Source organism: Colletes gigas, unplaced genomic scaffold (assembly GCF_013123115.1).
Source record: "Colletes gigas isolate AHSC1104 unplaced genomic scaffold, ASM1312311v1 Colletes_gigas_Sc00012, whole genome shotgun sequence".
In the NCBI taxonomy this organism is placed as follows: Eukaryota; Metazoa; Arthropoda; class Insecta; order Hymenoptera; family Colletidae; genus Colletes; species Colletes gigas.
The window spans coordinates 4,120,958-4,140,322 of record NW_025106641.1 but is presented as its reverse complement, the minus strand read 5'-3'; the positions used below and the strand labels follow the sequence as shown (position 1 = coordinate 4,140,322).

Here is a 19,365-nt window from a genome sequence, read left to right as displayed (position 1 = left end):
CTACACGCTTCGTCTTCATATAATAACTTTTCTTCTTCGATTATTCATCTTTCGACATTTGTATTTGTCTATTTGTTAAATCATAAATTATGATTTTTTTTTTTCATTTTGCCCGTTACGGAGGAGAATAACTTTCTTTTGTTTTGTTATAATCACGACAACGATCATCGCTACGATCGTCGTTGTCGCCGATTAAAATTCTTCTATAAACAACGTCGTTTACAATCGTCGTTTTTGTTCGGTTTGTCATGACGTTTCTGCGATGATATTTATCTAAATGACAATGGAAGAAAATCCGGCGGAAAGGCACCGAGAGAAGTATGTCGCGTTGTAACGTGATTATTAAACATGTAATCGGGGACGCGTTTATGCAGATTTCGTTTTCCGGTGTTCGTTAATATAAAAATGCAAACGTCGTCAATTAATATCGGGATACGGTGTTAAAGAAAGTTTCGCAATACGTGAAACGATACTAAAAAGGAACACGTCGGCGTAGAACTATTATCATCGATAAGAATTTGCGCTCGACGTATGAAAATACGTATAGAAAAAACAACGTTCGTCCGCGATAAATTTCGAAAAATATGATCCACGGCTATCGAGCCGCTCCGCGTTTAAAAAATTGGAAATCGGTAAACGCGTCCCGATCAATGGAAAAAATGTACAACTCTATTAATATTTCGCTTCGATTTTTTCTAGTTTTCTAAACACGAGTGCGTGCGCACGTTCATACACACACACGCGCACACATACAGACAAGAGACACGCACACGTACACGAAGGATTTCTGCTTTTTGATTGGCAGTCATCGAAGCGTCGTTAATTTAATAAATTAATCAAGCGCGAGAATGTTAAAGGATTCACAAAACTATACGGAAAAAAAAAGCTCTGTAGAATGTCGAGACATGTCGTTTTATTTCGATAGATTGGAAGAGAACTGATTTTTTGTCTGTACTAACGAAGCTGGACACCTCCGATAAACTGCGAGGCGCCGTGAAATCCTAACTAAATTCGAAACATCTGGAATCGATCTAATCAAATAACCGTTTTCCGTTCGTGATAATTTCATTTTCAACGTCGTTGAGTTTCGTAGTATCATATTTTTTTTTTTTTTTATTTCTCTTTAAGTTTCCGACTCCACGAATCTAATTTTACCTTTAATTGCGCATATCGTACGTACATACATAGATACATCATAGTACAAAAAAAAAAAGTCGCATAACGAGAAGACGAAGTATCTTTCATGTATAATTTTTCTTTACACGCACAGCTAGATCAACGTCTTTTTTTTTAAATGTTTTGATTTTTCCTCTAACGCGATACAAACATAATACGTACGTCTCTTCGGCTTTTCGCGAACACGAAATAAAGTAAGGTTTATTTTCTTCTTTTGGTTGTTATTTACAGTATAACTATGGTACGCTAACGGTTTTTTGTTCTTTTTACAACAGTTCGTTTAATGATTATTTAGTCTGTTAACTTTTATTTCCCTCTTTTTTTTTCTCTCTTGCATCTTAGAAGTTACTATACAAACATTTTTGGCATTTTCTTCATTCTACCCACCGGTCAACTACGTTTCCCTTTCCATTTTTTTCCCCCTGCAAAAGTTTACGATACATTACACACTTATATTTTTTTCTTCAACGTCGCTTCTTATCGTTCTTTATGCGAGAACTGGACTAAATACGAATAGTTTTTTCCCCTGTTACGTATCTGCACCATTAAATTTTCAATATTTCGTACGTCTTCTATTATTTTCTATACCTAATTACGCTTCTGGAAACTCTTTTTTGCTCTTCTGAGTTCCAAAAGGTTTCATATTTCCCATCGTTTCCACCATTTTGAGTGTTTCTTGCTGCACATTATTTTCCTCTCTTAGGATTGCTTTTCGCGCAACGACAGCTTTTCGTTTCAACGAATATTTGATTTCCGATTACTCCGTTTTTTATAATTGCTTCTCTACTCAGCGATTCCGGGTTACAATTTATCCGATTCTAGTCTCTTTCCCCCCTTTCGTTCGTCATTTCTTCGTTCTTCCTGTTGCTAATTCGTTAACGTGGCGACCCTACACAAAATTCGCCAACGATCGTTTACAAGTTCCTCGTCTCTCTTCGAAAGGGATGCTTTTTGTGCGATTACTAGCCCTTTCCCTGAAAGCTTCCTGATAAATATTTAAACAACTAAAAGAGCGTTTCTTGGGACCAGACGGGTGGACTCGATGGTAATGGCGCCGGCGGTGGTCTGTGCCTGAGCTCGATGGCTGGTGAACATGGCGGAGAACCGAGGCTACTTTGGCTGCTGGTGCTCGTCGAAACTGTTTGAGACCTGTCGACACGACAATAATAATCCTCCTTAGTTCTCACTAAGGGCTAAAAAAAAATTTTTTAACCGAGAGAGAGACTCGATGTACCTGGAAGTTTCAACAGTCGCGCTGATACTGTGGCAACCTTGGCAAGGTTTCCCCCCCAGTCGTCGTCTAGGAACACACCCAGCGCAACCGTCCCACTTCTCGACGGCTTCCTTCTTCTTCGATGGAACACGAAGGAACCGTCGACAGCTGGGCCCAGGTGCTTCCGAGTCGGTCGAGAACCCGGACACCTCGTCCTCCGTGTCGAGACACTCGTCTTCTTGCTCGTCGTTTCTCAGGAAGACCGAGTCGGAACCCAGTGACCTTCGATTATCGAAATTACAAATATTTGTTCGAAGTATTCGTTCATATTTGAAGGATGTTCGAAAATGGTCGTCTATCCCTGACGCTTATTAAAAGAGAAATTGCATTTATAAGTAATCGACAACATGGCGTCGTTAGTTCCGTAAGCCTCGCGTCGAAGATGGCGTAGGTGTCTATAGAACGTGATTAATATTAAAGTTCTGATAGTAGACAGAGAAATTTAGTAACACAGTCAACAGGTACAGATTTAGATAGTACCTGTTGATTGCAGATTGGAGAATATTAACGCGTCGACTGCCTCGTCACCCGTAGATCACGATATTAATTCTCCAATATCAGAGAACAATGTATAACGTCACCCACAAGGTGAATTTTATTTGTAATCTTAAAAGATGGACGTTTTCGAACACCGTGGTTTGTCGATCTGGATGAAACACCGACCTTGAGTCTGGTTCCGGAGGATCGACACTGCCCATGGAAGCCAACGGCGCTCTTTTACCGGCAGTTCCAGCGAGCAAGACTTCGTTCGCGTAAAGAACCGCCTCGCTCGTACATGGAGAAAGCTCTGGGGTTGGTTGGATTACCTGTCGATGAATCCTTCTAAATAATATCGACATCATAACTTCCCGTCGAGGGAGAAGTCTGTTCAGAGCACGACCTTATTTCCCTGATTACTTCGATACTTTGTTTTCGCGAAAATCAGGTCGCGGCGATAGCCATATTGGATCGCGAACACATCTATTGTAGTACAACTAACAGACGGTGAATTAAAAATAGAAAATATCTCGACGCGTTTGGCTGAAACAGCGTTAATGATAAAAGACAATTTTCTAATATCGCGATAGAATTTAAACGAACGCGACCTTGTTTTCCTTTATTCGAGAGCTATAGGTTGCATCGCGTGAAAACGCCTATCAAGATGAGCCTCTATCAATGCGTGACGTAAAAATGTTCTAGGTCGAGCGTGGAAAAGAAATAAAAGGCGGTAATGTGAATCTGATACACATTGGAAATAGGGTTGAGCAACGACTAAATCCCAGTGCTGCGTCGCTTAACCCCATTACCAATATGTCCCAGATCCTCTTTACGTTTTCGATTCCTGTCTTCGTTGGTCCTTGAACACCGCCGCGTTGAAAACTTCTTGAATAGGGTCGGTTTTATGCGGCGTAAACGAAACTTTTCGTTAAAGGGAACATCGGGGGCTTCTTAATTCGAAATTTATTGAAAATTTTCGTGAGAAATGTTCGCGTGTAGCTTTTTACTTGCGATTCTGAATATTTTGCGGAGAGAACCCCGGATGTTATAGTCGGACTTTGTAAGGCACATTCTACTTGCTCGTGATAGTTCACATTAAGGTCTGGTTTAATAATATTTTCGAGACCAGGGGTTAGCAATTGTTAGTAAAAGAGTTTTACCTGAATATCGATGGGATAATAAAGGTCCCAGGGTTCGTCGTGGGCAGCGTGTTTCGTTGAAAACGTAGGATGAAGCGGCAGACATGGTACCGGCATCGCAGACCCTCTCCTTTCGAGATAACTACTTCCAGTGCTGCTGCAGGTCACCGAGCTGCATCTTCTCTGCTCCTCGGGTGGCGCCAAATTTGGCTGCTTTGTTGGTGCCGTCAACAGAGCCTCGTAGCCACCACCGACCGACGCGAAACGCGGTCCGATTCTTGGAGAATGAGATTGACTCACCTTCCACAGAAAAATAGAATCATAGAATCATAGAATCATCGAATCGCCCCGTTTCCAACCCCTCGACAAAAATTCGGATCAGACAATCAATATGTAAAAATAAATACCGACAAGGGAGATTCAGAGTTGAACAAACCACAAAATTAAGTAGATTATATTTAATGATTCTACAGAGTCGCTATTTTGGATCAGGACAAAAGAGTTTCATATCGAGGGGAATAAAAGATCCTCTCCTCCCGTTATCGAGGCTGATTTCGAGACTTCATTTCACATGTTCGATTCACTTTTATAGGAAGGATTCGTTACCTCGATGATTGTGCCGCGAGTCTCGTCGCGCTCTGTACTCGCGTCTTGAAACAAGACTAAATTACAGAGCACTGTAATTTCTTTTCTTTTGTTCCGTTTTATGAATAGACTGACCTCGACGCAAAGAGACCTTCTGGGGCCTCGATCTGGTCTAGGTGGTAATCTGGCGATGGCTTCGAGGGCGGCTACGAGGGCTCTTTCCTCGGCTTCTGCCTCAGCTACCGCTGCGGCTGCTGCTGCGGTCAGTCTTGGATCGTCCAACTGCTTGCTCGATTTACACCTACGCCACAGACCCTTACATCGCTAGCTTCCTTTAACTCTACCTTTTTACGACTGTATAAACTATTTTTTCCAGAGATTTATAGGGTTACAAACTAGTATAAACTATTCTGTCCAAATTAATAAAAATGATAAAAATTCTTGTTCCATCGCTTGTGCTGGATTAACCCTGTAGATCGAATAGTTTATAAAGCTTCCGGGTGTTATCGAGTTCCCGAAGTTTGTTATCGAATGATGAGAATTAGGAGACTTGCCTGCTTTTATAAACAAGCAGGAGGATCATAAGACCGAAAAAACCACCGAGAGTCGCCGCGATTCTGACCCCGGTCATAACATCGTATGTTTTGTAGAATTCAATTTTGAGTTGATCTCGCTCGCTGAGGGTCGGCGTCGCTTCCGGCAGGAACGTCGTCGAGTCCATCCTCCTCGTCGTTACGTTGCTTACGTTTACGTTGCTGCCTACGACGCTCCCCATTCCTGAATAAAACAAGTTTACCCTTTCTTTAAGTCTCGTTTCAGTGTCAAGACGCTACTCAACAGCCTCTGTTTCAGTTTCACTGTTACCTCTTCGAGGCACCATTTTCAAACGACCGAGATATTCAACCTGAATTGTTCAACAGATTCGTCAAACTTTTATTTCCCTTCTGACAAAGCTAGATGAATTTTTTTTATTGGCTCTCTGCTTTCTATTATTCCTCAATTATTTCGATAATATTATTATTAAAATTCTTGCCATTTTTGTTGGGGATAGTAGCGTTTTTATAGAAATTTCGTCCACTATAATTGGGAATACGAATAATTGATCGATGGTTCGTTATTTTTATTTAAGGGATGCTCAGCATTGTTCGAAACTACCTATTATTGAATTCAGAGCACAGGCATTGGTACCGCGTGGTACTAGTTCGGAAAAGTCATAGCGTGGCTATCGAATTCCTGCGATAATCAATAGCGCGGAACTTTCAAGGGGTGCCCTATAGAGTGCCACTCAATCGAGAGATGCTGGCTCGAGAATGGTGAACACTTTGAGAACAAAGATGATGAGAAAAAGCCAGGCAAAACAATGGAAAATAAAGGAGACCGCGTTCTTTTTATTTTCCGTTTAGAAAATTTCCCTCCTATAAAAAGCTTTCACCGGCGGATTTGCTAATTAATTTTATTAGTTTAATGTAATAGGATGTTTAAAAAAATATTCACAATGTAAATACAATTTATTCCGCCCGATACTTTTACCTATTCTTCTTAGACAACCCTAACTGAATCGAAGGAGAAGAATGTAAGAAACTTCGAAGAAGACAATTGGACCAAACAGTAGTCGCGGAGTATATTGATTCCAACCAACAGAATCGATGGAGCCTGTCTTACGGCATCTCGATAAGACCTGTCACTGATAACAGCTTCGCCATTTTACATGGAATCCTGTTTAACCTATCTCATTTCCAATGCAACGGCAAAGAATCATACAGAGCCACAAAATGCACGAAGTTGTATAAAACCAAAGGTGAAAGGTTAGACAAGGATTAGCCACGAACGATCGAAGAGTGTAGGAAAATTTTTAATTGATTACGTAAAAAAAAAAAAATGAAACGAATGCAAAGAAATAAAGGGGAAGAGTACTCGACGATCGGGAAGGTAAAAATTAAAGGAAAATTGCAGTTTCAAGAAGTGAAAAATTCGAGCGATTGAAAGGGAGGAAAGAAATGAATAGACAGGTTCTTTAGATGTTCAACGAAACGGAATTCCCGATGAACTCGGTCGAAATTCCGAGATTTCGGTTAGGAAGCACCGAATAAGGGGGTTAATAGGTCGATTTAAGCGAACGAGGACGACAACCTGTGGCTGGTGTGCGGCAACCCTCAAGGATCGTGCCTTACAGAATCCTTGGAGAGCTTTAAAGCCATTTGCTGATAGCCTCGATAACAACGCAACTTTTCTGAAACGATCACCACATAAACAACGCTGAAAAAAAAGTAGAATTTATTCTATCGAATTTCATTTCAAGCGGTTAAGAACTTCCGAATTGTTACGTTTGGAGAAAAGGAAGCTATTAAATAATTTGAAATCATCGCCAGGAAATTAATAGATCCGAACGTTTCCGCGTGGCTGTTCTAGTATCAACATTTAAAATGTTAATTAAAGTCGACCAGGAACATCCATTCATCGGAAACTTCTTTATTGTCATCAGAAACGAGAGTACCACGCCGACTAAAGAGAAATTAGCTCAGTCACCTTCCACCGCGTTTCTTCTTCCATTTAAGAGAATTCAAACCCGCCTCTCGTTAAACGCGTCCTTTCATTATACAATCTTTGCACGTTATTCCCTCGTGGACTTTTGTCCTTACGCTGCAAGAACCTCTTTTAAATTTCTCGACCGCGGTTATACGATCGCGGATAATAAACACCATTCAACGCCTTAAGGGGATTCCCCTTGTGTCTCGGGGGTAGAAAAATGGCCAATCTTTAGAACCTTCATCTCACAAAAATTTATTTCGTTTCGTGGAATTTCCTGGGTATCGAAAATTGGAAAATCCCAAAACCCAAACTCCGGTCCCATACTTTGAAATACGTCTCTGTTTAAATTCCGTTTACAGAAGAATATTTCAAAATTTTTTTTAGCGACATTTCGGTCATGTTTGGAGCCAACTCGAATAAAAATTGTCAAACTGAAAAACGTGTCAACAGTTTCCTCCCTGCTCGTAATTTTGTTCCGAATTCCAGGGAGACCGGTGTACTTTTCCACCGAGTACACGCGAAACGTCGGTGCAGACGACGATCCCGTCTGTCCTATTGAATTAAATTGCAAAGCGGATCCCGGATTAAATGTAACGACTGTGCGAAAGCCAATGTACAAAATTGAGCCTGAACGAGGCTCGCCTAAGCTATCGCGGAATTACGTTTGTGCCAATTCGTTCGATAAATAGAAATTCCCTCCCACTTGGCAATTTGTAAACCAATCAAGAAAGAAGTCGTCCTTTTCTTCGCGATGGACAAAAGGGGTCGTGTCGGATGGGAATCGATATGGGGTAGGTAGGCGGTCGAAGGCATTTCAGCTTTGGGGTGGAGAGGGTAGACGGAGGACTCGTCGGGGTGGTTGAGCTAGCAGGGGAGCCAGGTATCGATTCCAGGCTGCAAGAGGAGAAAGAACCCCTCCCCGTTGCTCCGTGCCCTCTTCCCAGCCCACGCACTACGGGTCACCGGGTCAAAGCTCACGGCCGGCTCACTGTTGCTTCTGCCTTTTCTTCCCACTATTTCGATACCACCGGGTTCCACCGTATTTCCAAAAAAACAAACGAAACCTACTCCTCCTTCTTCCCTCGATACCTATCGATCCAACCAAGAAAGAACTGCCAATTTTCCAGTCGTCCAAAATACAATCGTGCCTGAGACGAAGCTAGTTCGCATTGGCAATTATTGGGGAACAAATGCAATTACCTGTTGGCCAAGTCGATACATCGAAAACGAGAGGATTCACAATAAATTTAAAGCAATACTTTCTCGTGTCGAGAATCGAGAAAATTAAGCACCAGTCTATCCCGTCACCTTAGAGATGACACAGTTTTAATTAATTTAAGTAGAGCAATTATTAAATTAATATAATTATATTAGATACAGCAGGTCAACGTTCACAGTCCAAACATCAGTCATTCAAATATTATGACTCCCGTTCGCGGTTATTTTTCTACATTGGTCATGTCCTCTCATTAACGAGTTTGTATCAAGAAGCCAGAGTCTAACAGAGATTTTAAAGTTTCAAACCACGTCGGTGCCGCTGGTTCAAGCATCTCTGAAGCACGTATGTGCGCTGCAACGAGGACAGCTCCAACATTTCGAAAATTAAACGCGCGTTAGAAACTTTAACTCAAGAGTCAGACGTTTACAAGGGATTTGAATTAATATTTACACGTAGAATATTTGTTTCGTCGTAGTTTCCTTATTTTTTTTCGAACGGAAAACTTCCAGCGTGGCTCTGTTCGCTGCAGCTTATTGTCTTTTATTATTTTTCATTTAATAGAAAGTTCCGGTGAGACTGTTTGGAATTGACAACCTCGAAAGTTTGAAAATGGATGGTGGAAGCGAAAACATTTTACCGCTAATGGATTAGAAACCATCAGGCTACAGTCAAGATAGCTTTCGTACAACTTTCCTTAAAATAGCTCCTGGTATATAGCCCGGTGTCTGCAGTAATTGTTCTTGCAAGACGTTGAGATATTTGATGGATAAGATCATTTATTAATCATTACGAATTAGAATATTCGCCCGTGGAACAAGTCCATTAATGTAATGAAATTTTTATGCGCACGATAAGACGCACGGTCTATCTGTTCGTTTCCACGTGTGTGTAAATACTATTATCGCATTTGAAACGGATAGAATTCTGGATTTGTATTATTAAATTATTCTGTAAATAGATAACATGCTCTGGCTTCCACAAAAGATCGCGCTTCCTACACGAAACTCACACATACCAGACAAATATGACACATGCCATGCGCACCAGTAAAATTCTGAGCCCACCACGTGTTCCATAAAAATACCAAACTACTAAAATACACGAGTGTGCATACCACATGTTACATTATGTAACATAAAAATAATATAACCGTAACCACATCTATCCAAACATTATTTTATATCGAATGCTAATGATATTGCAATAAAAATGCATCGTGAAAGTACATGTGAAAGTTTTCTGAGAATTTGACTGCACCTCGAAGTGATCGCGAATTAGTATAAAATGGCAAAGAGCAACGAGAGACGGAAGAAAATAGGAGTCGTTATGGTTGAGAGAGATATACCGATGGGCGCTCGAAAAGCTCGTACTTAGGACTGATTGTTCCTCCAGTGATTCCATCCTTTTCGCTATTATTCGCCCTCTTGCTTGCTTTCGACGTCCCACACTGTGCTCATCTCCCCTTTTTTACATTTCAAATGCCCGATAACTGATATTTCACGAAGGCTTCCAATCTTCAGCGATTGAAAAACAGTGGCGGTTGGGTCAGTAATCACCGAGTTTCCCCAGGCACTGACATAAAAGGGTCAATGCTAAACATTTTCTATACGAACAGTACACGATAAAACGTTCCTTATAAATAACAAAATTATTCCCGTGAGTTTCTACATATTAATTCAAAGCAACTAAAACTTTAATTTCAACTGACCATCAAGATCTTGAGACTCGACACCATTAGACTTCTCATTGCGGGACTCTTCTTTGTTGCAACAAACAATCGACGATCTCAAAGCAAACATCATGTAATGTAGTAATATAATAATACAAATTATTAATAAAAAATGTAATATGTAAAATTCCTACGCTTTATTCGTCAACTGTTTAGTATCGTTCTACGCCGCTGTTATCGGGAAAGCCGTAATCCGTCGATCGAAATCCTGGAATATCGCCGAATCATTAATACAGGGGGGGACAGTAAATTACGGTGGTCGATTGTAAAGTCTCGTTGTTGGGTGATCCTTGAATATTCGTTATCGTTTCGACAGGAGCCAGGCTCACGCTCCAGGGACGACCGAACGTTTCTGGAGTGGTGTGCACTCGAGTATAATTAGATGTCCCAGTTTACACGGCATCTCATTATGGAATCCATTCTGCTAGCCACAAAAGCTACGATACGTGCTTACATCGGCCGCCTTCCGTTCTCCACCCACTCGATAATAAGCTTACCGCCTTATCGAAATTAACCATCTGCCTTGGTGCTACTCGTTCCAGATACCGAACCAGCGATTTAGAACAAGACGATCGTCTCTTCTTTCTTTCATCTCTTCACAACCCTTCCGTAACTTAGTCTGTACCAGCTACCACAGAGACCATCACCGCCAGACTGCGGATGTTTATGCATTTAGGGGAAATTTTAATTCTCAAACAACCACAGAATACACTTAATATGCAAAAATATAAGAAATAGGGACTGAGACAACCCTCTACGAAGCTCCAATTTCATTAATTCTATTAATAAAAATATAAATTTCGATAAAGATCCGCAGTCTAACGCAAAAGTAATTTGAATTGAACTTGGGACACGCCTTACCGATTCGTAAGTCGAAGTTCCAATTACACGTTTTCAATCTGTACCATCGAACGACCGTTTCTTGGCAGGAGCGTAATGCATCGATCGTATAAATTGGGAGAAAACTTTTCACAGAATCTTCAGTTTTTTTTTTGTTTAAATTCTATATATAATTGGAAATTTTTTGATAATAATTTCGTCCACTGCATCGAGGTCCTAGCACGAGACAGAGACCCGGTGGTGGATGAAAACCGGTGTAATTAGGAGGTCACACTTGACCCATTAAAAAAAGTGTCCATCCGCTGGCTATGAGGACCATTGTATCCCAGGGTCATTAAAATAATCAACTGCAATCGCTGGCATTCGTCGCAGAATCACATTCGATCGTTCGGTATTTCCAATTACCGTCGTTTACAATTTCAATGGATCGTTCCTGTCGTTGACTTTCATTTTCTATCCGAAGTATACACGAAATTTCGCGCACGATTCGTTTTGGAAACCTTCGAGGGTTAATTTGCGGATGTTGCCGCGAAGGATTAAATTTAGAAAAAGAAAATGTTCAGCAAACAGTAGGACAAAGGTCAAGACTAATATAGGTCGACCTATGGACGGGACCTCTTTCGCGGAAGAATTTCAATGCTTCCTGCATTTTTCTTACCCGGGGGATACCCAAATTGAGCTTGCTGCCCTAAGTAGTTCAAGGTTCTTGTTAAGACTACGGTACTAAGCTATAGCTAAACCGTTTATACGGAAAACGAATTTTCTTTTTTCTTTTTTGACTTATTGCCGGACAACGCTCGTATTTATTCTGGAAGGAGTGGTAAGCTCGCGAAACTTGCTCGAGAAAGAAAGGTAAACGCTTTGCTACCGTGTACGCGATGCAGAATATACAGTGTGAGACGCCTAAGACAGGAATTTCAGACGTTGCTCTTATTTTCAACTCTGCAGAATCATTTTCCAAGAATTACAGTGTCTTTTCTTTCTTTTTCACAGATCTCGAATTTTCAGGATCACTCGAGTCGTTACTCAACATTTGCAACTCCGATCTACCGCAACTTTGAGTCTCCCGCAAGGTGCACGTAAGTTATTCTCTTTTTTTATTCGTGACCTTTAAAATTTTGCATATTTTAATTATCACTGAGATCAGAAAATTCTATTATATGCTTCTCGTTCGAAATGAATCATTTCGCGTTTTTGCGTCTCGTCTTGATCTTTTTTACGGCCACTGTATTTCTTGGAGAGTAGATGATTTATAATGTCAGCGTTCGAAGGTCACGTGTAGGACCCATGAGAGGAATAAGAGCTGAAATTCAACGGGACGAATTTAGACTGTGGCCTTCGGCTCGGATTCATCTCGATGTACCGTAGAAGTTCGATCAGACGGACGTTCGATTCTTCAAACTATTATTTTAATCGTGTTTTCGGTCAGGTTCGGAACGCCAATAACCGATACCGATGTGGTTCGATATTTAACTAACGGAATTGCGCGAACTATATTACTCGGGATTAAATTATTAACGCGATTCGGCCCAATAAATTATATCGCTGGGAAATTTCGATTCGCGTGCAGTACAAAACAAACACTTTCTGTTCTGTAATTTCAGTATAAGGTACAACGTACAATATATTAATTAATTAATGTACACAGGAAGGGACGATATATGCGCAACATTCCCAAAAACGAAGCCTCCCACGCAATTTCGATATTGTTGATCTCCGTCTTATTTCGAGCCATAATTCAATAAACTTCGTCAGACCTCCACAACAGTGAACGTAGAACTAACAGCGAATATTTCGCGAATTAAGAATATGTTAACCTGTCTTCCTTGGCTAGGAGAACTGTGTAAAAATTTAAAGAATTCCCCTATGGCAACTAATTCTCGTAATCAAAGCAACACTGATAAATGGCGACGATCTCGAGAAAACAAGCTTCGTAACAGGAACAAATATATTCCCCACGGTTCGTTTCCGAAATTTCTTTGGTGGTCTGGCGAGCATCAAGGTTCCAAGCATAAACAATTCGATCAGGTCAAGATTCACTCGACTGATTTTACCATAGAAAAAAAATACCTTCGTTCATGTATACACACAGTGTACGCTTACGTACACGAAACAAGTGTTTCTTTTATAGTATCCTATCATCAATTATGAAATCAAAGCACCCAGAGTGCCAAAATTAAACAAATTGGAATTTTTCTACGGTTAGTCGTGGTCAAAAATGATCCACGTCATCCAAATGTTGACGTACACGATTACAGAGACTTTTGTTTCAATTTCGTCGTTAGTTTCTGTACTAGTTGCAAGCGAACTGTATGAAATCAGCTTACTGTTTAATTCGTGGGAGGGACAAAATGGCGTATAGGAAGCAGAAGTTCTCGCGAAACGGTTGATAACTGGAAAATTTACCTCTATCAATGGACGCAGGGGTCGGCATCGATGCGACGAGAGAGTGGATATCAGTGGCAGTGATATCGTAGACTCGAACGAGCCTCCTTGTCAACTTCCTCCTCTTCCTCCTCCTCCTCTTCCTCTTCTTCCTCTTCTTCCTCGTCCTCCTCGTCTTCGTCTTCAGGACGAGGCACGGATCTAGTGGTCATCTCCGTCTTACCCACGGCCACGAGTTCATCCTTACCATACTCGGTATCACCTAATCTCTCAACAAACACACAAACATTTCACACTAGAATTCAATAAACATTCAACGCAAGCGCAATTTATTATGTGTTTGTAAATTCAATAAAAAAAATTCATTCTTCGACGAAGCAATGAAATTAATCTCGAATATCAACGGAGTGAAAGAATTAATGAAGTTCAGTGATTGATTATTTGATGTTATGGTACCGATGTTCTCGACAACCGCCGAGAATCAAAGTTATGTTGATGTTATTCGCATAAAGTTAGCTTTACGATCCAGTAATTCTCTAAAAAATACAATGCGTGCATCATATTCGCCCGAAAAAAATCTTCGATGTTTTTTTTTTACGACACGACAAAGTGTCCGGGGATCAAACTTGTAAATATTTTGAAGATCATCGATGTTTTTCGGTTTTAAATTGAACCGTACATTTTTTGACGCGTATTATTTGAGATCAAGACAGACGCCAAGATCTATAATTACGTGACCTTCGAATGCCCTATAGCCACGAAAATTCCGGAACGTGAATCAAACGTACTCAAGATCACCCCAAGGTCATGGAGTTATAAATTATGCGCGTCGAAATGTCAACGGAAACGTCAGATATCTTATTCAAAACGAAAAATAGAACCCCGACAAGAAATAAAGAAAGTGTGCGTGTAGATAAAAATAAAATATACGTGATTGTATAATAGTAACATAATACGAAATATCTCGAAATTCTTCGCTGATTAAATTTCGATATCTTGAGAGAATTGTCATTGTTACGATTGAATTATCACGAATAATTCGAGCAGTAGGGATAGTAGTAGTTTGGAACAATTTGAGGAATCCGTGCCTCGAGAGGATTGAAAAAAGATGGCCGACCCTTTGGAATTTATTTCGCTCCGTTTACAGAACTAAATCGTCAGCGATCATTCTTGAAAGACAGTTCGCGTAATAAAAATTCACATTTGGTTTTCGGTGAATAAGTAATTACGTTGTTGAATTTAATTACGGAACGATGCAGGGTGAATCAATTACGGAGCATCGACCATTACGGGTAAGCTCTAACGTAAAATACAATTCTGTCGCGATAACACGATTTCATGTTTTGACAAAAATTACAGAAACTTCTATATTAGTATATTTATTTATTCGACTGTTTAAAAATAGTTTCACTAAGTTCTTTAAACGTTTCGTCGCAGCTTTAAAGCCGCCTTTAATAATCCCGCGCGAGAAATTTCTGCTCTGGCTGATAACTGATAACGTTTTTTTATTGTCTCGATCTATCGAAATAACGGTACTGGAGCAGTTTACGGATAAAAGGTGTAAAGATAGGGGGTTCCCGTGGTTGTCTGATGAAGAGCTGGAGTGGATAATTGATAATAACCAATCGACAGGTTCCGATATTTATGGAGCACTCTTTGCGAGCGCACGCACTTCCTTCCTGTACTTTTCACACTTAGAATATCGCACGTTTCGCGTGTACATCGAACAGGGATTAAAAACAGTTATAACAAATAATATCAATTTAAATTTCACGCTCTACGGAGTTGCATGAATTTAATGTTCAAATTGATCATCAACGCGTAAAGCGTCGAATTCGAATTGAAAAACTCACTCGAACAGGAGAAAGTGTTTATTCTTATCGCGTGTTTCGCAAAGTTGATCGCAAGGGAGAAAAGAGAGAGACGTGTAGTTCGCGCCAGAAGTATCGTTAATAAGGACACCGGTAGTACAGAGGACTGAATACCTCGTGCTCTGCACTCTGCACTCTAAGAGTGCTCGAGAGGAGGCCAAGAGCCCTGAAAGGTATCGCTGCTAATTTCTTTTAAAGAGAAACACGTCCTCGGTTCACCGAGAAGAGTCCCTGGCTTCTGATGTTGATGGCGTTTTCTGCTGAAACACCTGTTCCATGTTCGAGGAAATTTTATATCTCCGAACAACGAATAAAAACGTTAGATTCGATCGTAAACTAAGTTTCACGCCGTAACTTTCACCTGTTGACTAATAAATCTTGGGAAAGTTAACCGTGCATCGCTGTATACTGTAGGCCCGAATCTTCCAGAATAAAATAGAAAATAAAATCGTGGACGAGTAGTAAAAGTTCAGGGGCCGGGAGTGTCTCTTTAAATTGTAACGCGGACTTTCGAAACGATAATAGTCCGTTGGTGCAATATCCGGAGAATAGAGTGGATGAATCATCCATTCCCAGTCGGACTCTAGTTTCTGCAACGTCCATTTTGCCACACACGGTCGTCCTTTGTTCCTGTGGAAGAGGATTCTCCTTCGGTTGCGCAAAGCTGGCCGTTTTGCTACCAATACTGATGTTAATCGGTCCAGTTGTTCACAATGGACTTCTGTAGCGATCGTACGGCTGGATTCTACACAGCACAAAATGGTATAACTCCTTGTATATTCCGGACGACATTCACCAGGATCTTCCTCTCGTGCAATTTCGTATTTAACCGCGACGGCAAGTGTTCTCCAACGGTTTAACTATTCCCACCCACGCTTATTGTTGTGATATAATATCAAAAGTGGCTTTAAATCAGGGATCGAAAAAAGGCTCGGAAAATAACTGTTTCAAACTGTTCTTACTGATACGGTTATAAAGAACCGAAATCGATATTATAACAGTTTTCAATCCCTGCTTTAAATGGAACACCAGGGGGGGGCACGTACGACGATTCGTATTATACTCATATATTTCCAGTTTACGGACGTTCCGAGAATGTAGATTCCGTTAAATCGTGAAAATGTTTCCTAAGCGACGACGGAGTATTATTAAAATTCGATATCAAGTCGACGAAACGTTGACAGTTCTCTCAAATTTGAAATTCTTTTCGATCAGGAGGCTCGACGGTTTTATACATTTAAAAACTCGTGAGAAGGGTAAACGTGTCGTGTGAAATGACGATAAATAATTAAAATAAATCGTGAATTTTTACGATATTTTGTGAATATCGATCGCGAAAATACGTACGATCGAGGACGACTTGGCTAACACGTCGGTCCATTACTCATTACTTCCACTCGTGTTGGTGTTTGGAAACATCGATCGTGGTCTGGTATTATCTGTTTTCTGTCTATATTACCGTCTTCTAACTAGTTATAACTAGTTAAAACAGATAATACCGTGCCCCGATCAATGTTTGCAAATCCCAACACAGGTACAAATAACGTGTAATGAACACGACAAGTTCCCCCGTGTCGTACTCGGAAGGAGCATCGACCAATCGACGAACTTCGTGTTTAATGAAATTCTATCACGAATTTTGCAGTCTTCCGTACCGTGGTTAGAAATTATTCGGTGTTTCGATATCGTGGAACGTGGATTCTGGCATTCGTTAAAAAAACAGAGCTTTGATGTTTTAAAAGACTCACCACAAATTTCACGATGTGCCTTCTATCTTCATCACCGAGGAAGCGATCGTCTCCAGAATGTGCTTCTTCGTTCCCGACCTTTTCTTCCTAGGAACCTCCTTTGTCGAACATTTTCTCAACGTTTCCAAGTGCATATTACTCTTTCGCGGAACTTTGTCGTTATATTTCCTATTATCACATTTCAATCGTCACTTCTCGAACCACCGGGAACCACAATTTCGATTCACTCCAGTAAAGTAAACTTCTCGCGGAACATATTCTTCCCGAACACACGATTCTCGTACAGTTCACCTTTCATCGTTCAATCGTGTCGTATCTACGCTTCGATGCAAATCAATTGGAATACCGCGATCTAAATAATGGGTCATTTCATAAATCTTCGACATTTTTCTTTTCTTTTTTATGAATTTTATTCAAGGAAAGCAGATATATTAATGTATCAACAAAAAAAACATTTATCGTTTACCGAGTCACGAGTGGAATTAGAAAATAATTGAACTATATTATATAAAATTTAAAAGACATTATATGAACAAAAAGCCCACTTTCACGAACGCTATGAAATGTGCATAATTTTACTCGTATTAATTTCAATTGTGTTTCGCACGTATTTAAAAGCTGCGTGTATTTACACATGGAAAAAAACGCGAGTGCGGTTTCCCGGAAAAAAATTCGCCCACGGAAAGTGCTTGAATTAAGTTACTACACGCTGGAAAATGAAAGCTTAAAACAGAGGTTGCAAATTCCTCGTTGCAACTAGATTGTCCATAACGAACTGACGCGACGGTTAATTTCGAAAATCTAATTTTTACGCAACTCTCTGCTTCTCCGAACATCGCAGCCGCCAATTAAAATGTTCACCGCCGTTTAAATCTTTTGGATAAATTGTTGAAAAATTGTTGTACTCGAAAGGTCGCTAATTGGCGATACGTATCTCAAAGGTCGACTTAATAATTAAAACGATATCATGATTTCAAAATTTCCTACGCGCACACCGTGATTCGTTTAAAGTTTCATTGTACGTGAAAATTGAGATAGTTTTCGAGAAAGGCAGAACCAGGAATTACCATTACAGTAATAACCACCTGGATACTTCAACGTATTACTATATAAGTACCTGTGCATACGTCATAAATTTTATTCCGCCAGTCGTATGCCGTACACTCGTCCAATTCGTATTGCGTTTTGTACACAGTTGCGTATAAATAAACGACCGGCTCTATATAATATGCAAATTAATACATAATTCCAAAGGTAACGTTGTACCGTTTCCCCGACCCACGGAATACGCGATTATTTTCGACGAAATAACGCGATATCCGTTCAAATAAAATTAATCAAATTTCATGCCTTTTGATTCATTTATTCCGCGAGCCGATACTCGAACATTCGAAATGAATTTTAACGGAGACTATAATAAATCGACGGATCTCCGACCACGGTTGTGTTCTCAATTTTGGCGGGGTACGTACTTCTAAAAACACTCTACTCGTTTCTACAAAATAATTGTACAGATAATGTACACGCACATTAACGTCGAACGATTAAAATTTGTATTGAGAAACAAACAATGAATTCAATGGTTCGATTCGATCTGAATCAGACTGCCAAGGAAATCGGATCTTCAACAATGTATTTCATATTCAAATATAAAAATCTTTCGTCTTCATATTATGTAAATACAATCACATATATTATATGCATACATATATATATACACAAGTACACACACAGTGTGCCTCACGGTTCTGTTCATTCAAGTATGTTCAAAACTGTTCACGATAACGGAAAATGTTCGAAACAAAAATTAAATAGTTTTGAGGTATGCATAATCTGCTGTAATTATTTATTTCCTATGTATAAAGGTTGGTAACGTTTTCTTGCTTTTGTTTTTTAATGAAATCATATATTAATTCTTACGGGAAACATTTCTCGGTATCGTCAATAGTTTTGAAAACATTTTAATGGGCAGAGTTCGTGAAATTTACTGTATACACGCACGCGTGCGCGTATGTATGTGTGTATATGTACACACGCGCGCGCGCGCGCGCGTAAATTTTCATTTTATATGTACATACATACCTCCTACCACACATACATCGATATACATTCATTTGAAACGATATTGTGTCGCACACTCGCGAACCGAATCACGGCACAAGAATATCGCGAGAGAAAAAAAGAAACAGACCGGATGACATGGAAAGAAAAAAAAGGAGAGGAAAAAATCACCTTAAAAATTATATACCTACGGCACAAGCTCGCGCGGCCTACTGAAACGTCAGAAGGCATGCGTTGCCCTGACGGCTGGCTTCCCCCTTCCCCATCTTCGTTAAATCCCCCACTAAGGGTAGCTCACCCCCCACTAGGGTTGTCAGGAGAGACGTATGTTTG

General features: G+C 40.2%; 1 protein-coding gene across 1 annotated transcript; it reads right to left on the bottom strand.

Moving 5' to 3' along the window:
- Nucleotides 1-13: 13 nt before the first annotated feature.
- On the bottom strand, nucleotides 14-19,133 carry LOC122398728. The gene is made up of 9 exons (XM_043398861.1): nucleotides 19,054-19,133; nucleotides 16,972-17,323; nucleotides 13,374-13,614; nucleotides 5,205-5,427; nucleotides 4,786-4,951; nucleotides 4,087-4,365; nucleotides 3,113-3,255; nucleotides 2,411-2,671; nucleotides 14-2,325 (listed from the first exon to the last, which is right to left on the bottom strand). The coding sequence occupies exons 3-9, from the start codon at nucleotides 13,399-13,401 to the stop codon at nucleotides 2,181-2,183; spliced, it is 1,245 nt and encodes a 414-aa protein (XP_043254796.1). The 5' UTR covers nucleotides 13,402-13,614; nucleotides 16,972-17,323; nucleotides 19,054-19,133; the 3' UTR covers nucleotides 14-2,180.
- Nucleotides 19,134-19,365: the final 232 nt, after the last annotated feature.